The 21,641-nt window shown below is 42.1% G+C and overlaps 1 protein-coding gene across 4 annotated transcripts in view; it reads left to right on the top strand.

The window, feature by feature from the left end:
- Positions 1 to 21,641, top strand: part of RAD51B (RAD51 paralog B) — a 612,705-nt gene that overhangs the window by 443,178 nt on the left and 147,886 nt on the right. For all 4 annotated transcript variants that reach the window (XM_033109074.1, XM_033109075.1, XM_033109073.1 and 1 more), the window contains one exon: positions 16,352 to 16,455. In XM_033109074.1, the coding sequence (XP_032964965.1) occupies positions 16,352 to 16,455 (104 nt within the window). The remainder of the gene's footprint in view (positions 1 to 16,351; positions 16,456 to 21,641) is intronic.

The raw sequence follows: 21,641 nt of genomic DNA, 5'->3' as shown, positions 1-21,641 counted from the left end.
TGAATTTTACAATCAATCTCTCGATGGTATAGGGAGAAGTCAAGAGGTCATTTGGAACAAAAATTTTTGAGATCAAAGTTATATTGAGGAAATTACACTGATTGCACTTTGTCCCCTAAAGTCTGTGGGCCTCTTTTTTTTTTTTTTTTTTTAAAGATTTTATTGGGGAAGGGGAACAGGTCTTTATTGGGGAACAGTGTGTACTTCCTGGCCTGTTTTCCAAGTCAAGTTGTTGTCCTTTCAATCTTAGTTGTGGAGGGTGCCGTTCAGCTTCAAGTTGTTGTCCTTTCAGTCTTAGTTGTGGAGGGCGCAGCTCAGCTCCAGGTCCAGTTGCCGTTGCTAGTTGCAGGGGGCATAGCCCACCATCCCTTGCGGGAGTTGGAGAGGATGCACTCCAACCAACTGAGCCATCCGGGAGCTCAGTGGCAGCTCAGCTCAAGGTGCTGTGTTCAATCTTAGTTGCAGGGGGCGGAGCCCACCATCCCTTGAGGGAGTGGAGGAATTGAACTGGCAACCTTGTGGTTGAGAGCCTACTGGCCCATGTGGGAATCGAACCGGCAGCCTTCGGAGTTAGGGGCATGGAGCTCTAACCTCCTGAGCCACCGGGCCGGCCCCCTGTGGGCCTCTTTTTAATGTCTGCTTCCTCAAACCATTCCCCCTCTTTGCCCATTCTCCAGGCCTCCATCTGCAGGGCCCGATTGTCAGGCTTCCCCTCCTGGGCGTCCAGAGGGTCGCCCTGTGGTGACTTGTGAGTCTCCAGTAGCTTCCTCCAGGGTGGTGCAACTACAAGCAATGAGCCTCCAAGCAGTCTTTCCATATGCCTGCCTCATGTACGCGCAAGCTCGCCCGGGGCACCCGAGGCCCCTTGGCTCCTCCTGTCATTCTGCTGTGTCAAGCAGAGCCCCACTTGCTTTTTTGGGGAGGAAGAGGTTTATTTTTTATTTCTTTTTTTATTAGCTTCAGGTGTACAAAATATTATGATTAGACATTTACACACCTCAGAAAGTGATCACCCCAACAAATCTGCTACCCGTTTGACACTATACATAGTTTTTACATTATTGACTATATTCCTCATACTGTATTTCATGTCCCGTGACTGTTTTGTGACGACCAATTTGTACTTCCTAATCCCTTCACTTTTGTCACCCATCCCTCCAAACCACAACCATCAGTTTGTTTTCTGTATCAACAAATCTACTTCTGTTTTGTTTGTTTATCCTGTTCTTTAGATTCCACTATCTGTATAAGCGACATGATATGGTATTTGTCTTTCTCAGTCTAACTTATTTCACTTAGCATAGTATCCTCTAGGTCCATCCATGTTGTTGCAGATGGTAAGATTTCATTCTTTTTTTATAGCCAAGTAATACTCCCTTGTATAAATGTACCACAATTTCTTTATCTGGTTGTCTATAGATGGGCATTTCGGTTGTTTCCATATCTTGGCTATTGTGAATAGTGCTGCAGTAAATATAAGTGCATATATTTTTTCAAATTAGTGTTTTGGATTTCCTTTATACCCAGGAGTGGAATTGCTGGGTCACAAGGTAGTTCTATTTTTAATTTTTCGAGGAACTTCCATACGATTTTCATAGAGGCTGTACCAATTTGCAATTCCAGCAAAGCCCCACTTTCAATTTGGCACCTCTTCGGGGCTGACTCAGACCTCTGGGTCCGACCCCTGGATTTCCTCCTGAGTCTGCCACCAACTCATTTTTGTGTTTCCTCAGCAAATCACTTCTCTGCCCTGAGACTTCATGAAATAATACAGGATTTACTTGGCAGAATCCTCTGACATCTTTCAAAGACCCAAATTTCTTGTTTATTGTAGTTCGAAGGCCTCAACCGTCTAAAAGCATTTGGAGTATTTTCTTCATTTCCCTCTTCCAAGGTATCTATTTTGTCCCAGACATGCCTCCCCCAGTGTTTTTTCAGAAGAGGATGCCGGCACTTTGGGCCCTAGCTGCTGTCCTTTCCTTCACCTCTGCCAGAACAAGGACCAGCGCTGGGCTGACCTTCCCAGCCAGGCCAGAAGAGAAGGCTGTGGAAGCCCCCATGCCGCCACTGTCCTTCCCTCTGTGGTCACAGCTGCTTGCCCTTCCCAGGCCCCTCGCCTGCTCTTTTTCCCAGTGAACCTCAGCGCCAGTGCCCCAGTGAGCCTCTGGGAACAGAGGTCTGTTCCCTGCCCTGGCCTCGGCTCCCCACACTAGAACATTCAGGCATCAATGGGAAACAGCAAGATCTGTCAGTATCGCCCTTTCTTCAAGGCTCTGAGGGCCACATTCTCCACGGCCATCTGTTCCCTTTCACCTCTCGGGACAATGTTGCTTTTTAAAGCCAGCGATTCTTCCTCCTTTATCCCCTCCTCTCCCGCCTCCCTGTCTTCTATGGAGCGTTTCCCCCCTCGTTTCTTTTCCCAACCCTATGAAATTAGCCTCTCTTAAGAGAAAACTTGCCCTCTTCCAACACAAAGCTGTTTTGTAACCTCTATGGGTTTTTGAGTTCTTATTTTTAATTTTTAATTTTTTTTTTTGAAGTGAGAGTTTGCTACTTTTAAAGTTTGTGATTGTCTTGGGGAGTATTCTTTTGATAGGGATGGGAAGGGGGAGGATAGGACTTTTCAGTCATCCAGAAAGAAAATACAGAATAATAATGAGTTTTAGGTTCCTGCTGGCAGGCACTTCCCTCTTTCAAGAAGAAACCCTCCCTTTCCTTCCCTTGGTGATCAGTTTAAGGAAGTTTTGAAATCCAGAAGTTTTTCCACCATTTATTTTATTCTTATTTTGTTGTTGCTGCTATATTATTGCTGTTGTGCTGTTTTTAATTTAGAGCTTAGAGCTGCTGTGAAGCGGACAAAGTGATCCCTTTGGTCTTAGAGCGAACTGTGCATAGTCACAGAGGTGCCTGAGCAGGCGGAGAGGCCTTGGTGTCTTCTGAGTGAAGCAATGGGCTCTGTGGCTCAAGGAGGGTATGTGAAGGCTGTTTGTACCAGTACTGACCCTGACCAAGCATGTGACCTTAGGCATGTCACTTTCCTTAAGAACAATAATGATAAAATCTTTTCCTTAAAAACAATACTTACTACATGACTCTTCTGTTTGTACCATTATAGTGTTTCGTAAACAAGACGAGTCTAGGATAATGTCATGAAAACTTTATGGGCTGCCCTTGGCTAAGGACATTATAATAATCCACTCAGATGTACGTACAGTGCAAAATATCAGACTCAGCTGTTGACATGGGAAGTCAGCTAGAACAAGGACTCCCTGCCCTGGCAGCTCGTCAGAATTGTGGGGAAGGTTGCAACACAGCTTTGGGGCCAGCCTGTCAGGGTTTGAGTCCTGCCTCCATCACTTACTAGCTATACAAATATGGGTAAAGTTTCGTCATCTGTAAAACAAGGGCAATAATAGTATCCAACTTCATATTGTTGTTGAGATGATTAAGAGATTTTTATCATGTAATGCACCTGAAACGGTTTTTGGCACATACTGTGGAAGGTACACGTAAATGTTAACTGTAATTACTGTTCCCCCTTCCCAGTCCACAAACATATTACAGATGAGCAAAGGGACCAGCTGGCTTCCTGTGAGGCTCTTCTGACGATCACATTTACCTTCCGCTGCTTTCTTTTTCATTGTAAAGGTAACATTGATTAAAAAAAAAGTGATTATCAGATTATCAATGGGATTGTAATGATGACTAACATAGCAATTTTACTTAGAAATGTCCTAAACTATAGAAACACCCTAAAATATAAAAAAAGATATGTAATCATGTACTTTTGGCAAAGAAGGTGCACCAGATGTGGAGATTAGAGTCATAGAAGGAAAGCCAGTCATGATTTTGGCAATTAAAGTTATTTTACATATTTTCAGTTGGAAATTTACAGAACCTGGAGATTTATTTTTCTTTGGTATCAATTTCTAGAAACCTATCATATAACTAAGTTTCCCAACAACACATTGAGAACATTATTGAAATATGCTTTTCTAGACAGACATAGATGACTCTGAATGACAAATTGAATATTATAATTTAATGAGGAAAAGAAAACTAGTATCTACAAAATGGGGTGTGTGTGTGGGGGGGGGGACTTCATGAGTTTCCCCTCCCAGAGAAAGAGACAGATATGGTCGTTCTTGTAATACTTTCTAAATGGCTGAAAGAAACAATGGAAGAAGTGACTGGTCAGACTGTTGGGTTCAATTCCTTTCTCTGCCATTTGCCAGGGGACCTTAGGTAATCTCTCACTCTATCCGTAGCTCAACTTCCTTCCCTGGAAAATTGGTACCTCCCTCATAGAGATAATGTATGGAAGGTATTAGGCCTAGTACCTGGGACATACCACCTATCCAAAAATGTTACCTCATAATTCTTTGCTGTAATATTTTATATCAAGTGACATCTGAGACGTGGGACCAGTTACACCAAGTTGGTGGTCTTGATCACTCTGTTGAATCTAATCCTTTTCAGTAAACCCATAGTTCTTTCCCATTTAAAGATAAACGATGGCCTTCAAGGAGGAAGGAAATTGCTTTGCTTAAGAACTCATATTTCACAGATGTGTACTGATTGCCTACTGCCACCAAACCAGTTCCCCCAATGAAAATAACCCTGTTAGCATCAGCATGTTTGACTCATCGGTTCCCTCTCCCACCATGAGGCTGCTGCCTGAAAATACTTGATGGTACCTTTGGGGATTGGGACACTCTTGTGAAGGAATATTGAGGAAGTTCAAGGTGTCTCCATTGCCTGAGATACCCCACACCCTGGCGATCTGTACCTTGTTCAGACCTTGCATCTTGTGATCTGGGACCACTGTGAATTTCTGTCGCAAATGGAGTTTTCTCTTCCACTATGGCTTCTGTTTGTTGTGAGCTTTGTGTTGGTGTGACAGTCATGGGAATATCCCTCGTGTCGTATGTGCCTGCGTGCGTACATGCACACCCCAAAAAGGGAGAAGGGCAGCAGTTTCTCTTAGCCTCACTCAGGAAGCCTGGCTCCAGAGGTCAGAGAAACACAAGCTGAACTGAAAATACTCAGCAGCCAAGCTGAATTCACTAGTTTGGAAAAATAAACCCAAAGAACCTTTGGGTTCTTATTTGAAATTCAGGGTCCTGAGGACACTGGGATTGGCTCACCAAAATATTCACTATTTCTCTCCCCCCACACACACACACACCCCTGCCCCCTTCTCAGAGCCTTCAGGGGCAACAAACATACGTGATGCCAGCGTTCCATTCCTTCCCACACCTGAAAATATCCCGGCTCCTATCATGATCACTCTACTTCCCAACGGAGTGCTTGAGATGGGGCTGGAGGTAAGTAAGCATGACAATAAATCCGCTCTCTGGGCGAGGTGATAATGAAAAGCATTCTCCACCACGATGTGCTCTCTGGTGCCAAAAGGGAGGCAGCTGGGACAGCAGAAAGCCCTGGAATGCCCGAGCTCAGGCCCCAGTTGTGCCGCTGACTAGGTGGGTTTCACTAGTCAAGTCACTTCTTTGTCTATGAAATGGGAGCAATGATTATACCAGTGTTGCAGGATGGAAGGAAGCAATGTTTATTAATGTATTTTAAGTTGACTTCAGCAGTGCACTTAAGTACTCTGGAGTTTTCAAAACACCTCAGGTCTTCTATCTCCTGTCCTACTTTATTCTCTTTACTCCCTCACTTGCACTCTGGTCCTGTTCTCACTAAAGAAACAAAGGGAAGCTTGAACTCTGAAAGCTGAGCTACGTTTGGTGTCTAAAAGAAATGCAGGTCAAGGCTCCTGAGTGAGGAGGGACCTTAATGACGGTCTTTGCCTAAGTGAGGACCTGGGCCCCTTCACTAGCCCTGTCCTGTTTCACGCCGCAGGCTGTCAGCCGCTCCTCCTCCTTTCTGAATTAGGGTTTTCAGTGACTCCTCTGAGAACAACTCCAACCAGAAGAATTATGGTATTTCCAAAGAGCATTTACATCTCTCCTGTATCCCCCTTGGGAAGCAACGTGCAGGATAAAGTCAGCAGATAGGAGTCGTAAAAACTGGGCCAAAGGGCATTCCCCAGAATGGTGTCTTCTATGATGAAAAGGACGCAAAGCCATATCACAACGTACGAGGTGGAGATTTTCTAATGCAAATGTGTCTAGGACAGTACACAGACTATCCATGGGATCTGAGAAGTCTATAGTTGCGAGCAAAACAGCAAGTGTAATGTGTGATTTTCTTTTTGCCAAACTTTAATGTATATAGGGATCTATATCTGGGACAGCAGACTCCTTTCATCCCTCAGAGATTCTGATTCATTAGGTTGGGGACGGGGACAAGGAGTCTGCGTTTTTGTTTTTTTTTTAAGTAAACCAGGTAATTCTAATGCGTAAACACCCACAAGGTCAGACAATTAAGTTCGCAAACTCATCCTAGAAAATGTGCTACATACCTCATTGCTGAACTTCGACGGTCACCTTCGAAGTACTCCCCTTAGGAAGTTATGCACCGACACCAGCGCCCAGTCCACCCTTCAAAGCAATTTTGGAACACTTTTTCTGGAATGGCCATCAGAGCTGTCGTCCTATTACCCTTGATGTGCTGAATGTCATCAAAACATCTTCTTTTCAATATTTCCTTTATCTTCAGGTAAAGAAAGAAGTCATTAGGGGGGCCAGATCAGGTGAGTAGGGAGGGTGTTCCAGTATAGTTATTTGTTTACTGGCTAAAAACTCCCTCACAGACAGTGCCGTGTGAGCTGGTGCATTGTCGTGATGCAAGAGCCATGAATTGTTGGTGAAAAGTTCAGGTCATCTGACTTTTTCATGCAACCCTTTTGGCACTTCCAAATAGTAAACTTGGTTAACTGTCCAGATGGTACAAATTCAAATGAATAATCCCTGATATCAAAAAAGTTTAGCAACATCGTTGTAATAAGTTCGTGAACTTAATTGTCTGACCTCGTCTGTGAAACCAATGCCCTGGTCATTTCTCCGGATACCCAGTCCCATGTGTTGATATCAGTGACCCAGGGCATCTCTTAGGGTAGGCCAGTCTACTACATCAATGGACTCCCATGTACCTTTCACCTAGACTGTTAACATTTTGCCACATTTGTTTTATCCCTCTCATGTTATCAATTTTTTTATAATGTTAATTTATTATTATTATCTTTGCTGAACCATTTGAGAGTAAGTTGTAGACATCATGACCCTACTTCCATCCCCAATACTTCAGCATTTATCTCCTAAGAACAAGAACTCCTCTTACTTAACAACAATACAATGATCACGCCCAGGAAATTAGCATTGATCTAATACTATTATTTAATAGACCAGTCAAATTCAAACTTTGTTTTCTTTGATTTATTTTGCTGGTGTTTACTTAAGGATAGTATGTGTTTTCTCCAGTGAGTGAACTTATTTTTAATTAAAGATTTCTTTTCAAAGGATCAGGAGATCTAACTGCAGGTCACATTCAGGATTTTTTTTATCCCCGTTAAATAGAAGGAGGAAAGCTGTATTGTTGGAGAAAGGATTCAGGGCCTTGGCATCTGGGTCGGGAGGAATTGCTTCTTTCTATTCAGAGCCACTAGTTCAAACCTGTTGTATTCCTAGCTGTCTTTAAAGACCTTCATAATCGTCACAGCAAACATAGCAGAGAAGTGCTGGGCAGTACCCCCTATAGAACTTTTGCTTGGTAAATGAGATGGGTTCAATATTTTCTCCCCATACAAAAGCCAACGGAGTTGTTTAAGTGGTTTGTGCTGGTGCACCAGTCTGTGTCCTAGTGATGAGCTAACTCTGTTTCTACCTGCTGCTGTGGAAGAATAATCCATCCCTGACTTGTGTTCCAGAGGTTCTGATGGCCCCACCTTTTTGTGGTTTCTTCACGTTTCTTACCTTCCTCAGTAACAAGTTTTATTGAAACTTGGGTGTTGTGTTTTATTGAAACTTGGGTGTGTGAGCCTAGGGGTGTTGTGTAAGTGAAGACTATGATCTGCATTCACCTCTTTCACCTCTAGCCAGGAGACATTGGGAATGAAATTTTCTGCTTTAGCAAAGTGAAGGAGACTTATTCTTTACCAGGCCTTCCTCAGTGGGCAGATGATATTGAGGCAGTTATTATGTGGTTTTATGCCTCAGATCCTTTATTTGTAAATCTGAAAGAAGACTAATAGCTTTAAAGTATTTTGAGAATCTCAAAGCTCTGAAGATTATAAATAACAAAGGATTTTTTTTCACATCTAAAATGGCAGCACAGAGACTGCGGTTACCGACTTAATAGATAGCGTGTGGTCCCTGGGCCATTTGCAGCTGATGGGTTTTTTCCAGTGCTCTATTTATAGAGCGAGGTCAGAAATATCACTTCCGTTGGAACTTGACCTACAGACCATTGTCAGTTTTAGAGGCCCAAGGAAGTAGAGTGCACACGAAATACAGCTGGCTCACAGGTTCAGTTAGTGAAATCCAAGCCCCCTAGGAAATTAATTTTACCGGAGGATAGAGGTCTGAGGCTACCCCAGTCTCTTTTATGTGATACCTTTGCCCTGTGGCCTCACGGTGCTTGTAGGACATCTTGAATGCTTCTTCTAGTAATAGCCTACCTTAGACCGTCTTCTTCTTTTATAGCCCATTCATCCTCTTTTAGATTGGTTGCTAAAATTCTGGCTTTCTGCATCAAATCGAACAAGATTTAATGATCTACTAACCGAGGTAGTTTCGGCTACTCTGGAAAATTTAGAAAAAAGCAGATCCAAATATTTCCCTACTTTATCCTTCTATTGGGGCCAACCAAGATTCTCAGTCACTTTCCCAATTCAAATGAATGACCCAACAAAAAACATATGCTGAAACTCAGCAACTTCCATGGGCTTGGTTTTAGACAGAAGAAATTGAATTTAATGGATGATAATCCCCTTCTAATCACTACTCTTTCACTCAGACTCCCATATTTAAGTTTTTTTTTATTATGAAGTTGTGTTTGCTGGGACTTGGCCATTGGCCAACACATGTTTACCCATCATGAGGTTTTAGCAGGTAGGAGAGACTAAGAAAGTGCCTCGTCTGGAGAGAAATCTGCTCCTAGGAAAAGGACCACATGTCAGTACTCTCTTCAGGCTTAACTGGGCATTGGGTGTCACAGCTATTCAAAGATAGCAGGCGGAATAGAGCATTCGCAGACTTCCTGGAAAAAGTGAGGTCCAGAATGAGGAACTAATCTCATGTCATGAAAATACCATAGATTCAAAGTTCTTAGCACAGGCAGGACATTTTGAGATCATTTCAAACAACCGTTTCTTGACATGGATGAGGAAACTGAGGCTCGGAGAGGTGAAAAAACTGGTCATTACCAAGGCCTACTTTACTGTTCCTTGTTACATCACCCTCCTCTTCCCATCTGATCTTACAAAAAGCCCAAAACGAAGTCAGAAATAGAACTCCAGGGTCCTGCCTCCTAGCCAGCAGCTGACCACCTGCTGTCATGCATTTTATAGAACATGCTTTAGACCGTGAAGACAAGAGATAAGAAAGAGAATGTCAGTTCCAATGGTAACATACCATCTCCTTCCCTGAACTTATTTCAATCCTGAAAATATTTTTCCTTGTTCTTTTTTTTCTCAATTTCCTCTTTCTAGTCTCAGTAAGTTGCCTTTCATCTGAAGGGACAGGAGGGACCAAATATCCAGAATATCCAGCCCTCTTAGGCTATGAACTTTTCCTTCCCCTCGGTTCCTATTCTGGGAGTCACTGCTTTGTTTACATTTTAATTTTTCTTTTTTAACATGGAAAAGCCTATTCTTTGAAAGTTGACCCCTTTGCTACACAGCAGACACTTTTATGTTGTGTACTAGAGATTCAGTTTGACCTCCTAGAAATACATAGCCAGAAGAGTCATAAATTGAAATGTTTTCAGAGAAGCTTAGTCATTGAAGACTCCCCAACAGGCGCCTCCTAAATACTGACACGGGTTGGTACCAGAGGCCCATTACCTTTTTGGAAATCAAGGCCACGTAGCAATCTGGTTATCCTCCTTCAGTCTGATTACACAAGACTGTACCCTGTGTGTACAGAGCAGAGAGAGAGTCCCTTGCCTTGTGAGAAATTTGTCTTCCTAACCAACTCCCACTACAAAGGAGTGGGGAATTGGATCTAAAAGATAGTATGTAGTTATGAAAGAGATCCCAGAATCCAAATCTGTTGTTTTAACCACTTCATTACTGAACTTTATTAGCTTGCCTCATTATTAGCAAAATAAACAATGTAGAAGATGATGATTAAACTTTTCTTCCCAGAATTTCATCTTTAGTGTTTGATCATCATTGCTTGTATCACTTACACATATCAAGTATCTTCATCTAAGGGTCACCAAGAACCTTTGGTTGCCTGGAGGCAAGAATTATTATTCACATTTTACAGATGGGTAAGCAAACACAGAAGGAGAACATGCTTTGACTTACCTAAAAGAATCTCTGAGAGAGTGGAAAATGAATGTTCCCACAGTCTTTTTTAGATAGATCTGACTTCAGAGTAAATAAATTAGATTTGTCTGTGTAGTTTATTCAGATACTTCTACAGGCTCAATCCTGTGACAATGAAAAGCCCCCAATAATGAAAATATTTTGAAATCCAAGTTCATTTATTTGATTTGTATTGGAATTAACCAAATTCCAGTACAATGAAGTCACACTGACTTGGCAGGTCTAAATATCGCAGTCATCAAAAAGGAGAGAGTGCCCCAATTTTTAGAACTTCCGCTTACAATGAACATAGAGGAGATTCACTTATCTGTTTCCTGACCAATTAGGTCAGTGGGCAAGAAATCACCTTTTCTGAAAATCAGTAAGCAGATTCCTTTTACCTTAAGTTTCTCATAAACAGCATTAATGATCACTTATACCAGCCCTCGCACAGGAATGCTTGAATGTCAAAAGGCAGAAGAGACCACAGAGTTTTCCAGTTGAAAATAAAGTTACAAGTTGCTGGTAACTGATAGCTTCCCCACTTGCCTATCTCCCAATTCTCTCTCAGCAGGTGACCCCACCACCCTTCAAATGTTTTCCCATATTTGAGACCCTATTAAGTGAAATAACTTTCTAACCCTGGCCAGATTTTTAAGCCTCTAACCAGAAAGGCCTGAGTTTCAGGCCACTTGATTTGCATGAATCCAGGTGCTGGGCTAGTTGAGCAAGGTTAGTTAATACCTTGCCAAGCCAAGGCATGCATATCTTTCTGGAAACCCCTTACCCTGCGTTATCACTGAACATCAGAACAGAGGAAGCTGAGTGTGGAGCCTGAGTGACACATAGTGTTTAGATGGGTGAGTGATAAGATGTTCACCGCACCTGTCAGTGTCACCCTCAGAGACGGGTCTTTGGGCTTTTCAGGCCCTTCCTGGGGTCCCCCCTGGCTGGCAGAGGAGCAGACTGTTTGATATAATGAGCCTGGGGAAGGCTAATTGGAGAAGATGTTAAGACTCAGTCAGCCTGGTTTCAAACCCTGGCTCTGTCATTCCCCAACCATGTGGCCTTGGGATAGTTACTTCATTTCTCAAATCCTTAGTCTATCAATAGCGATGATATGACCTACCTCATAGAGTGGTTGTGAGGCTATAGAAAGATGGAACTAAGATACGAAGCTCAAACAAGATGTAAAGGGCTCCCCGTATAAAGGGCTTACCTAGTACTTAGATGTAGTACTTTAAATGTTGTCTTTCATTATCATTAACTTTCAAGGCCTTCTTGTTACTGCTCTTGTAGGTGGCTTAATGTTTGTAAGCCCTCCTGAAAAATCTATCTCCTCAAGCTTGCTCACTCAGGGTTTCCACTGAAAACCTTTCCGTGATCATTTGTGTTCATGGTCCTTGGGACCCGAGCTTACCTGTCCAGAAAGCAGCCAGGTTTATGGGTACTTTTTAAATACTGTTCTCATTAGTTTAGAGACATGGAATGCTTTGCATAGTGGCTGCTGGCTAAATCTGGCTCTGATCTCTGAAAACATCTTCTAGACCTGGGAAGCCCTTACAGTTTTATTACCAAGAAAAAATTTTGAGTGCTTAACTAATTAGCAACTTCTAATTATTCACATGTAGCTTTTCTTTGGCAAACTTTAAAGCTCAGCCTCACTTCATCCTATGACTTAGCAGGCATCTAAACAACAGGCTCTAAAGTTTGCTTGAAGAATGTAAGCCTCTTAATTTTAGCTTAAGCAAGATAGAAATAAGAATGTAAATCTGCTGCTAAAACAAGTGTATGACATGGTTCAACGTTTGGTAGTAGTAACTTACTAACTATCCAGTATTTTTTAAATATCCTCTGTGTCTCAGTGATTAACTTGCGTTAAGTGATTCAGGCATACATTAGCATGAATCAGACATGGATTTGGCCGTCTTAAAATATATATTGGGGGTGATAAGAAAAGCACACCAGTAATACACCACAGGATAGGAAATGGCAGTAACTTGAGAGAGTGAAAGTATTTTGGGGGTTTAGAGGAGGAAAACGTTATTTCTGTGATGATCAGGGAAGTGGCACGTAGGAAGTGGTATTGAAGACAACGTGTGGACGTAGAGGTCTTCGTGGTGTGGCGGGGACATGGGGAAGAAGTGATCAAATTGGAGCAAAATCTACATGAAGTGGAATGGAGGGAAGAAGTGTGGAAAGACAGGTTGGGCACAGGCTGGAAGAGCTTCGAATGCCAATCTGAGGAATTTAGAACTGTTCGAAGGCACTTGGGGGCCACTGAAAGCTTTTGAGCGTGCTGATCACAAATGGTAGGGCGGTGTGCTTAGGTGTGTGCTTGGGGAAGTTAACTGGGTGGTAGAACAGAGGACAGGCTTTAGTGGGGAGAAACTGACAGCGGCATGGAGATCAGGGAGAAAGCTGTAGCCGTCATCCTCAGGTGAAAGCTAACGTGGGTCTGATGTAAGGTTGGGGGAGGAAGAATGGAGGGTAGGGAATGGATGTAGGTGAGATTTTACAGTTAAATCAATAGGACTTCACAATTTATTGGAAGTGAGAAGCATGGAGAAAGGAGAAATTTTTAAGTGGAACTGAGGTTTCAAACCAGATTAACTGAAAGGCTCATGAAAGGGACAAAGAAAGACGAGTAAGTCTATATGGGAAGATAGGAGCTTGAATTGAAGATACTGAATTTGTGGTGCTAAAATTCATCATGTCAGGCTTGCATAAGGAATAATTTCTTGTGGTTCAAAATAGAAGAGAGGTGCTGAGGTGAGTCAGGTTGAGACAAAGGCTGAGGAATCGTCCCCCGGGTGGGGAGGGCGGGTGTCCTTGTCAACAGGGAGGCCATGTCATATTGAGCAGACATTGCAAGCTGGGTGGGAATAGGTCATCATCTGTCTCATAAGCATGTTTGTGTATTTTGAAAAATTAAAAAAATTTAACCAACATTTAAAAATCAGGAGATTGTACTTCAAATATTGATTTCTGGCTTCTCTTTTAAAAATCAAAAGATGCAGCTGACTATGAACTCATGTTGCCACATGATAATAATAGCTGGAGCTGGGCGGGGGTTTCCCTTTTGAGATCCTGGGTAAATCCTAACTCACTACAGTCGCCCCTACTGTCCATCCTCTCCTAACACTTAAGAGAAAACAAAAAGAGGATTAATGGTTGCCTAGGGCTGGGGCAGAAAGGAAGGGCTAGAGCAAGAGAGTCCAAACTGTGATCCATTGTTAATTGGCCCGCAGCAAATTCCAAAAATATATTTAGTTTACTTAAATAAACCAGGTGAGGCAATACGTACTTCACCTCGAGTGAGTGGCCCGGCTGTTTGTGTATTTTACCGCGTATGGCCCTTGGTGAAAAACGTTGAAAAAAGTTTGGACAGCCCTGGGCTAGAGGCTCATGACTAAGGGGTATGGGGCTTCCTTTTAGGCGATGAAATATTGTAAAGCAGATTGTGGTCATGTTTGAACAACTCCGAATATGGTAAAAACCATTTAATTGTACCCCTTATTTTAAATGGGTGGGTTGTATGTGTGACTTATCTCAATAAAGCTGTTTTATAAAAATACAAAAAAAGGAAAAAAAAGGAAAATTCTTTGCTCTTGCCTTGTAGTATTGGTTTTGTTATAGCAGAAAACATTTCTCTGTTAATGTGTCTGTATCAAGAAGGGGAAAGTAAGGGGGATCAAATATGTGGTGATGGAAGGAGAACTGACTCTGGGTGGTGAACACACAATGTAATTTATAGATGATGTGATACAGAATTGCACACCTGAAATCTATGTAATTTTACGAACAATTGTCACCCCAATAAATTTAAAAAATAAATAAATAAATTTTAAAAAGAAGGAAAAAAAAAGAAGGGGAAAGTAAAAGGTAGACTTAGATATTTTTTTTTTTAAGAAAAATGGAATAGTGTCCATCTCTTTGTGATAGTAAAGAAGTCTACATGTTAAAATGCAAACGCCTGGCCTCTTTATTAAGGTGTTTCCTGGCCACCGCAGGCACTTGGGTATTAGGAAAAATTGTGGTCATGGCCAGCACCCTGACATGGACTCACTAAGAATAGAGGGAGAAGAAAAACAGAGAAAGTAAAGCAATCAACGTGGCACAAGGAGAAGCAGAAGAGGCCGGTATATTGGATGCCAAAGGAGGGGAAAGCTTTATCAGCTGCTGACAAGAGGTCAGGGAGGTTGAGGGCCGCGGAGTCAGGAAGTTACAGACGACCATCTAATGAGAGCTCAGAGCAATGGGGCCAGAGAGGGGTACAGGCACAGATGACCAGGTGCCCAGAATGGGTTCTTTCAGGAGTTCGTATGTCATCCTCAGGTACAGAGGACTGCCAGAAGATTTTACGTCAGGGAGGGATGTGCTCAGATCAGCACAGTCTGGATTATTGGTTTTCACATTAATTTGTGTATGTTTTGAATTGTGTCCATGTTACCCTGAATTTTATTCTCTCCTGTGCTGAATTTTCCTTTGGTCTGAAATCCCCGGGCTTGTTGAGGCCTAGTGGTTGATTTCCATCTAATTCATTCCTGTACCTGCCTGAACCAGCAAAAAATATACGGTTGGTATTGTCCAACCCAGGGGTTCTCAATCTCAGCACTGTTATAGTTGGGGGCAGATAATTCTTTGTTGTGGGGCTGTCCCGTGCATTGCAGGATGTTTAGCAGCGTGCCTGGTCTCGCCCCTCCAGATGCCGGTAGCACTCTCACTTGACCATGGTCAACGAAATCACTTCCAGGACAGAACCACTAAACCACATTCATCTGTTGTAGTATTTGAGCCCAGGACCTTAACGTCACTCAGAGTTGGTGACCGCCCTGAAAGACATCTGGCTTAGAACAGAAGACCAACGACAGTTCCACACTGAAGGGTGAAAATCAGATGATGTAGTGAGTAGGCCGCAAATGAGAAACTCAAGGCCTCATTTGATCTTAACTAATTTAGCAGACTTCCACCTCAGTATACTTTATCTCCTCATTGAAGATAGATGGCATCTTCAAGATACAAGGCAGACTAAAATGTCCCGCTATGACCCCCAAGACTAGGATTGCTCCCATGGCTCAGGCCCAAAGTGGGCACAGGAGTTCAGAGGAGATCTCAGGATGTGCTAGATATGATAGCGAAGGCCGGCTACTAAATGGTGGAACTTGTTAGGCGGCCCCTAAGCAGGAAGAAGAGGGAGAAAGCAGAAGGGTTTCCTCCTGGGGATGTCAAGAGGCACCAGTAAAGCTCTGGAGATGTAAGATAGTAGCTGAAGTGCAACATGGAGCAAACCAGAAACTCAGATAGTTTCCTTCAGATCCTCCCCTTACAGGAAAGTCTTAGAAGCAAAAGAATGTTTCTTTTGGGATAAGGATGTGAAATACAGAGATATGAAATGGTGAGATCTTCCACATTCCTCTTCTGGGTGTGTGTGCACAGGGGTTGGAAGGGCAAAGGAATTTTCTATGTATATGCCACCATTTCTATATTGACAAGGAAAAGTGAGTTAAAAATCTTATCAAGCTAAAAAAGTCTTACAACTCTATTAAACTAAGACTATTTCATAACTGGCTCTTATTCTATGTAGTAGTATTATGCCTTTCTACCATGGATGCTGAGTGGCTTGACTTATTATTAGCAATGGTTCCAAGCTGCCTTGCAATGCAACATCTTATTCATATATAACTCTGTTTAACCCTTTTAGCCCCATCCTGGTCACTTTCACTAAGGCTGAAAGAAACTCATTTTTAGTCTAATATTCCTTAATCCCTCTCCTTCTCTAATTTATCACCTTCTGTGGTAATGAGCCCCTGAGTACTGTCTGAGCAATGAGCAATGACTGGACTTTTGTATATGTGAAAATCCCATCACAAGAAAGGGCATCCATCATCATAGTTTTGCTCTGCTTCATTTCAGGTACTTCTGGATCCAGCTGTGTGACAGCTGCACTAGGAAACACCTGGAGCCACAGTGTGAATACTCGGCTGATTTTCCAGTACCTTGGTTCAGAGAGAAGACAGGTGAGCACTTTGACAATGTTCTGTGATGTTCAAGGTCAGAGAACAAGTCGTACCTGACAATCTGAGTGTTCACCTTCTGAAAGCATTGGCCATGTTGTCTGTCCTGGGCCAGCCCTGGCAGGGTCTAGGGAAAGAAACCAGCATCCCTGCCTCCCCCAACAGCAGTTAAAATGAAGTGGGAAGACAAGTTACACAAAGTACAAATTATAAGAATAGGCCCTAGAGAGTTAGCGCCTCCTGATGTTTGCCAATAGCTTATAAGCGACCAAGGTCCACACCCAGGGATCTCAAATTCTCCATCTATAAAGGGTGAAAGATCATTTCACTTAGCTGATCATCTGTTGAGCTCTAGATAATTCATGTACAAATTAAATGGTGATGGTGCTTTTTCTTAAGATTAATCTTTTTCTTAAGATTCGAAAACCTTAGGCCATACAGACCTTGCCAAGTGTATAAACTGTTCCCCAGATTCTGGGTACTTTTGCGTTAACTCATAAGCCAGTAGCCTAAAGTAATGGATAATGCTAGAGAGACTTCCAAAAGGGGGTTGACTTTCTCAGAGCTCTCGATAATGGTTTCTATCCTGGCCTCAAATGAGAATTTCCCCCCTTCCATTTAGAAAGGTTAATTTCTACCCCTTTCTTTATCTTCCCTCCACACGAAAAGAAAGGACCACCACAGTCTGACCACTTTGGTAAGATATTTTATAATTAGGAAATTTATTTTTCCTGATATCTAACTTCAACTTTATCCTCTGTGTGGACCAGGTTTCATCACAACCTCTCCTATAAGCAGGAGGACGAGGAAGGCAGGGTGATTATTCTGACTTGTTGGATGGAGCAGAATGCAGATCCCAGATTTACCCATTTTGCTAAATACAACAAATCCAAGTTATTAATTAAAGAGGCATGACATGTCCCGTTTCTATGACTTTGAGCTCTACACCGGCGCTCTTGAATGTGAGGCTTAGTCTGAGATCCCAGGGCTGGAAGGTGGTCCTTTCTGGAGGAGGTGGTAGGAAAGGAATTGTTGCCCTTTACCTGCATTAGGTAAATTGGCTCTTTTTCAGGGAGTCAGGAATCATCAGAAAGACATGAGCCTTTGCCTGTTCCAGACATAACTTTCCAAGTGCCCTTGGTTACAGACCAGAGGATTCTTCTTGGTTTGCTTGGGACTGTGTAAATAACATTCCAGCTTGATGATTGAGTCAGCCATGTTCTGAGAAGATGGAGCTGATTGTTTTCGTTTAGGGGAACATTCTTGAATTTTCAGGCCCTGGCGTGCTCATTACCTCAGTGATACCTTTTCCCTGATGATTCAGGTATCCTGGGTTCTGAATTCATTACCTCTCTTTTCAGTGGAACACATCCAAAAATATTCCTGTAGAACCTAATGACCTTTGGTTTGTACCCTAGGTTATAAATTTTGTTAAATAAATCCTGTTTGCAGCTAGTGGATGTATCATTAGGGATTGTTAAGCAACTACTTGAACTCTCAATTGCGGAGGCAAAATTCCTTATAAATCTGTGTTGATTCAGTCATTTTCATGGATCCTTAAACCCACTCCTTGAAAACTTGTAGTTTGTCTGTTTGAGATTTTAGATTGCACACACTGATTTTGTGATTCAGTCAATAATATACGGTATCATGGATTCCAGGCTTCCGGTTTTACTGATTTTAGTTAGCATTTATTAATATATAGAGAAGTTAGTGCCGTATTTTTCTTTTCTGTTTGTGTGAATAAATTAACCGGTCATTTCCATTTTGTTAGTGCCAATGGAAAGTGGCTGGCAGGACAAATGCTATTATTTTATGTCCCTTTGGTGACTGGAGGATTTTGGTGGCTCGTAGTTGTTGGCTCATAAGGTCAAATGCAGGCCACTGGTCCTGAGAAGAACCAGGAGCAAAGTGGGGATGGATCAGTAATAGTCAACTCATATCCTATTAGGTGGGTCAGTGGTGTTACCTTCATCTACAAAGGACAACTTATTAATATCATTACTAATCGATCAAGAGCAGAGTTAAATGCTTCTGAATCATGTTTTCAAACAATAATGAGAAATTAAAGTAAAATATGAACAGCAGTAAAATGGCCAACCCAGGCAAAAGGACATGCGTTTCATCTATAGAAATGTGTCTTTTGAGACCAGTTGTTAAATTTGTGGCCTAATAACTAGGGTAAAGCTTGATAGAGAAAACATGTCTCTATCTGATGACCTGATCTCGCCTTACCAAAAGAGCGTGCTTAGTGATTCCTTGAGCCTTTCCTGTGGTCTTACTTCATGACAAAGTAGAGAAGCCATATGAAGAAAAACCTTTCCTGGGATATGGGCACAAAACAATACTTTAAAGCTCTCTTTTAAGGTAATGGCTCTGAATTACACTTCTTTGTAACACCACTTAGTAGGAGACTACGCCTGGATCGTTCCAGGGTAGACAGACCTATGGAAAGCCAGCCACTAGGAGAAGATACCAGGTGTAGATTTTTTTCTCCCTTTATTTTTTTACCCACTGTGCAAGCAGAGGCCATTACACAAAGGGATCAAGGTTATGGAATGAAGATTGTGTGTTATCCTGTTTCTATGACTTTGAGCTCTATACCGGTGCTCTTGAATGTGAGGCTTAGTCTGAAATCCCAGGGCTGGAAGGGGGTCAGGTCAAGCTGAGCAGATCTGCGAGCCAGTTGACCCAAGAGCTGAATTGTGTGGTCCAAGGGAAAGAGTCCTCCCTGACTGATTCTTTTCTTTACACCACGCAAACATTGTAAAATTATATAACCAAGAAAGAAATCTTCTTATCAGGGCACAAGCCAAGATAATTCTCTTGTTTATTCGGCTTCAGTGTTTGTAAAAACTCTCTTAAGAAGCTGGGAAGCATTTTCTTTTGGACTAATTTAGCTTTTTTTCTATTTGACTTTTTTATAGTCTATTCCTACTCCGCTTCAATCCAGCCCCACCCTTTTTTGCAACATTTTTATACTTACCAGACATGTCCTTAGAGTAGAATTTAAATGTCCTCTACCAAGTTTTTTTGTTTATTTGTGTGTTTTGGAGTATTTTGATTTTTTAAATTGTTTCTTTTCATATAACTAAAAGTATAATTCTTATAATTTGCCATGTTTCTTTTCATATAACTAAAAGTATAATTTGTCTAATTTGCCATGGTGATGCAAAGAAGTAGATGACATAGTTCCTGCCTTCAAGTTTCTTCTGGTCTAGTATGAGAGATGATTGAAATCTATAATACACATACACATGCATACATACATATATACTCATGAGTAATGAAAATAATGTGCAGGAATTAAAGAAAAAAGTCATACTGAGATACTATCCCAAAGCAGTGTTTGATTTGTTATCTAATACGTGGTTAAAACAGCAACTGCTTTGAATCCAGAGGAAGGTAGACTCATCAGAGGCACATTAGTCTTTTCAGGAGCAGCTGGGACTCGAGTATCCCTTGAATCAGTATCTCTGTGATACCTGGCCGCACTTCAGACCCATCACAGGAGCATTTACAAAATACCAAAACCATGGCCCTACCTCAATGAGTTAAATCAAAATTTCTGCTGGTGGGGCCAGGCATCGGTGTATACTTTATTTGTAAAGTTCCCCGAGTGATTCTACTGTGTTGCCGACATTGAAAACCTTTGCCTGAGATAGATCAGACTAGGTCAGTGAAAAAGGAAAGGGAAGATGTCCGGATGAGGGTGAATAGCAAAGAAAGAAAAACAGGAGGATAGGTCACCTGTTACTTTTTCCCTTGTAACAAGAGCAGAGGGTTTGTGCACCCATTCATTTGACAAACCTTTATTTAATCAATCACCTCTTCTCTGCTTGTAAAAGATTCAAAATATGAGTAAGTTGATAGCCTGTAGTTGTTCGCAATGTACTTGGGGAAGTAGATAAATATGTAAACAGTATGGGTTGTATAAGCATCATGAATCAAGTGTGCTTAGAGGAGATGGAGGGCCCTACAGCATAGGAAGATTAATGCAGTGGCAGCATCCAAAATGGACCGGCTGAGGCCTTCCTGTGGGAAACTCTCACGGTAACCAGGTGCATTGGAATGCGGGGCTGGAAAAGCTAGAGTGAGGGTGGTTCTACTTGAAAAAAACGATGAAATTTTCATACTATTTCTTATCAATTCCTCATGAAATCTGTTCCTACGAACCACACATGGGACTCTATAAATTTGTGAGTGCCCTAGAAGGAGTAACGAAGTAAATTAATCCCAACTAAGCTTCACACTCTCTTGATGAAATAAATATTATGACTCCTTTATTTCAACAAATTGGAAAGAGGTGATTTTTTCATACCGGAGGTTTATTTAAATGGACTTTATAACAATATTTTCATCTTCTACTTAGAAGGCACCCTGATGTTACAGAACACTTGAGGGAAGAGACTAATAAGAGACATAAATTATTGACAGGACCAAGAATATGACTCAAGGTCCTGATCCTTACTTGAATCCTTAGGCTAGAGTCCCAGGCTGTTTCGCATCTTAGAAGTATTCAGTGTTTCCTTTCTGTTGATACAATTATTCTTGCAGTGTCCATTTTATATTTAAAAAAACTCGGACACCATCACTGCGAAGACTTCCTGACAACTCACCTTAATCAGCCCCTCTTCCCTTAGCCGTGCTCACTGCTGCACCTACCACTTGTCACTGTTCTTGCCCATGTGAGAACCCCCGTATGAGCCCCTAGACGGCTGGGACTGAATCTTACCTGTGCAGGCTCAGAGGCAAGGACAGTGCTTGACACTTCAAACTCCTGTGTCCACACCTGAACCCAGTCCTGAGGAGGAAGGACACACTGCTTATTTAGAATCACTCTTCCCCGTGGCAACTGAGTTTGGCGGTTTGATAGTTCCTTGGAAGTATTAGTAATTGTCAGTTAAAAAGGTTAGCATCCAAGCTTGACAACTATAAGCAGATACTTATATAGAAACACCATAAGAATACTAAATACAAGAGTACCTTTTTGTAGAACCAGCCTGCTGAGGGCTATGGGAGGTTGGGGACCAGGCTTCCTTTGAAATCCTAGTTGGAACTACTTAGTGTAAGCAAGCCCCTGCCCTAAACACAGACTGGGCAGAGTGAGGGAGGGGTTCTGCAGCTGCTCTTAGGGAACAGGCCCCCTGGGGCCGTGGCGAAGGAGAAGGATAAGTGGTCTTGGCTGT

Source organism: Rhinolophus ferrumequinum, chromosome 6, assembly GCF_004115265.2.
Source record: "Rhinolophus ferrumequinum isolate MPI-CBG mRhiFer1 chromosome 6, mRhiFer1_v1.p, whole genome shotgun sequence".
In the NCBI taxonomy this organism is placed as follows: Eukaryota; Metazoa; Chordata; class Mammalia; order Chiroptera; family Rhinolophidae; genus Rhinolophus; species Rhinolophus ferrumequinum.
Note: the sequence above shows the minus strand (reverse complement) of the source record. Positions and strands in the feature narration are given on the sequence as shown.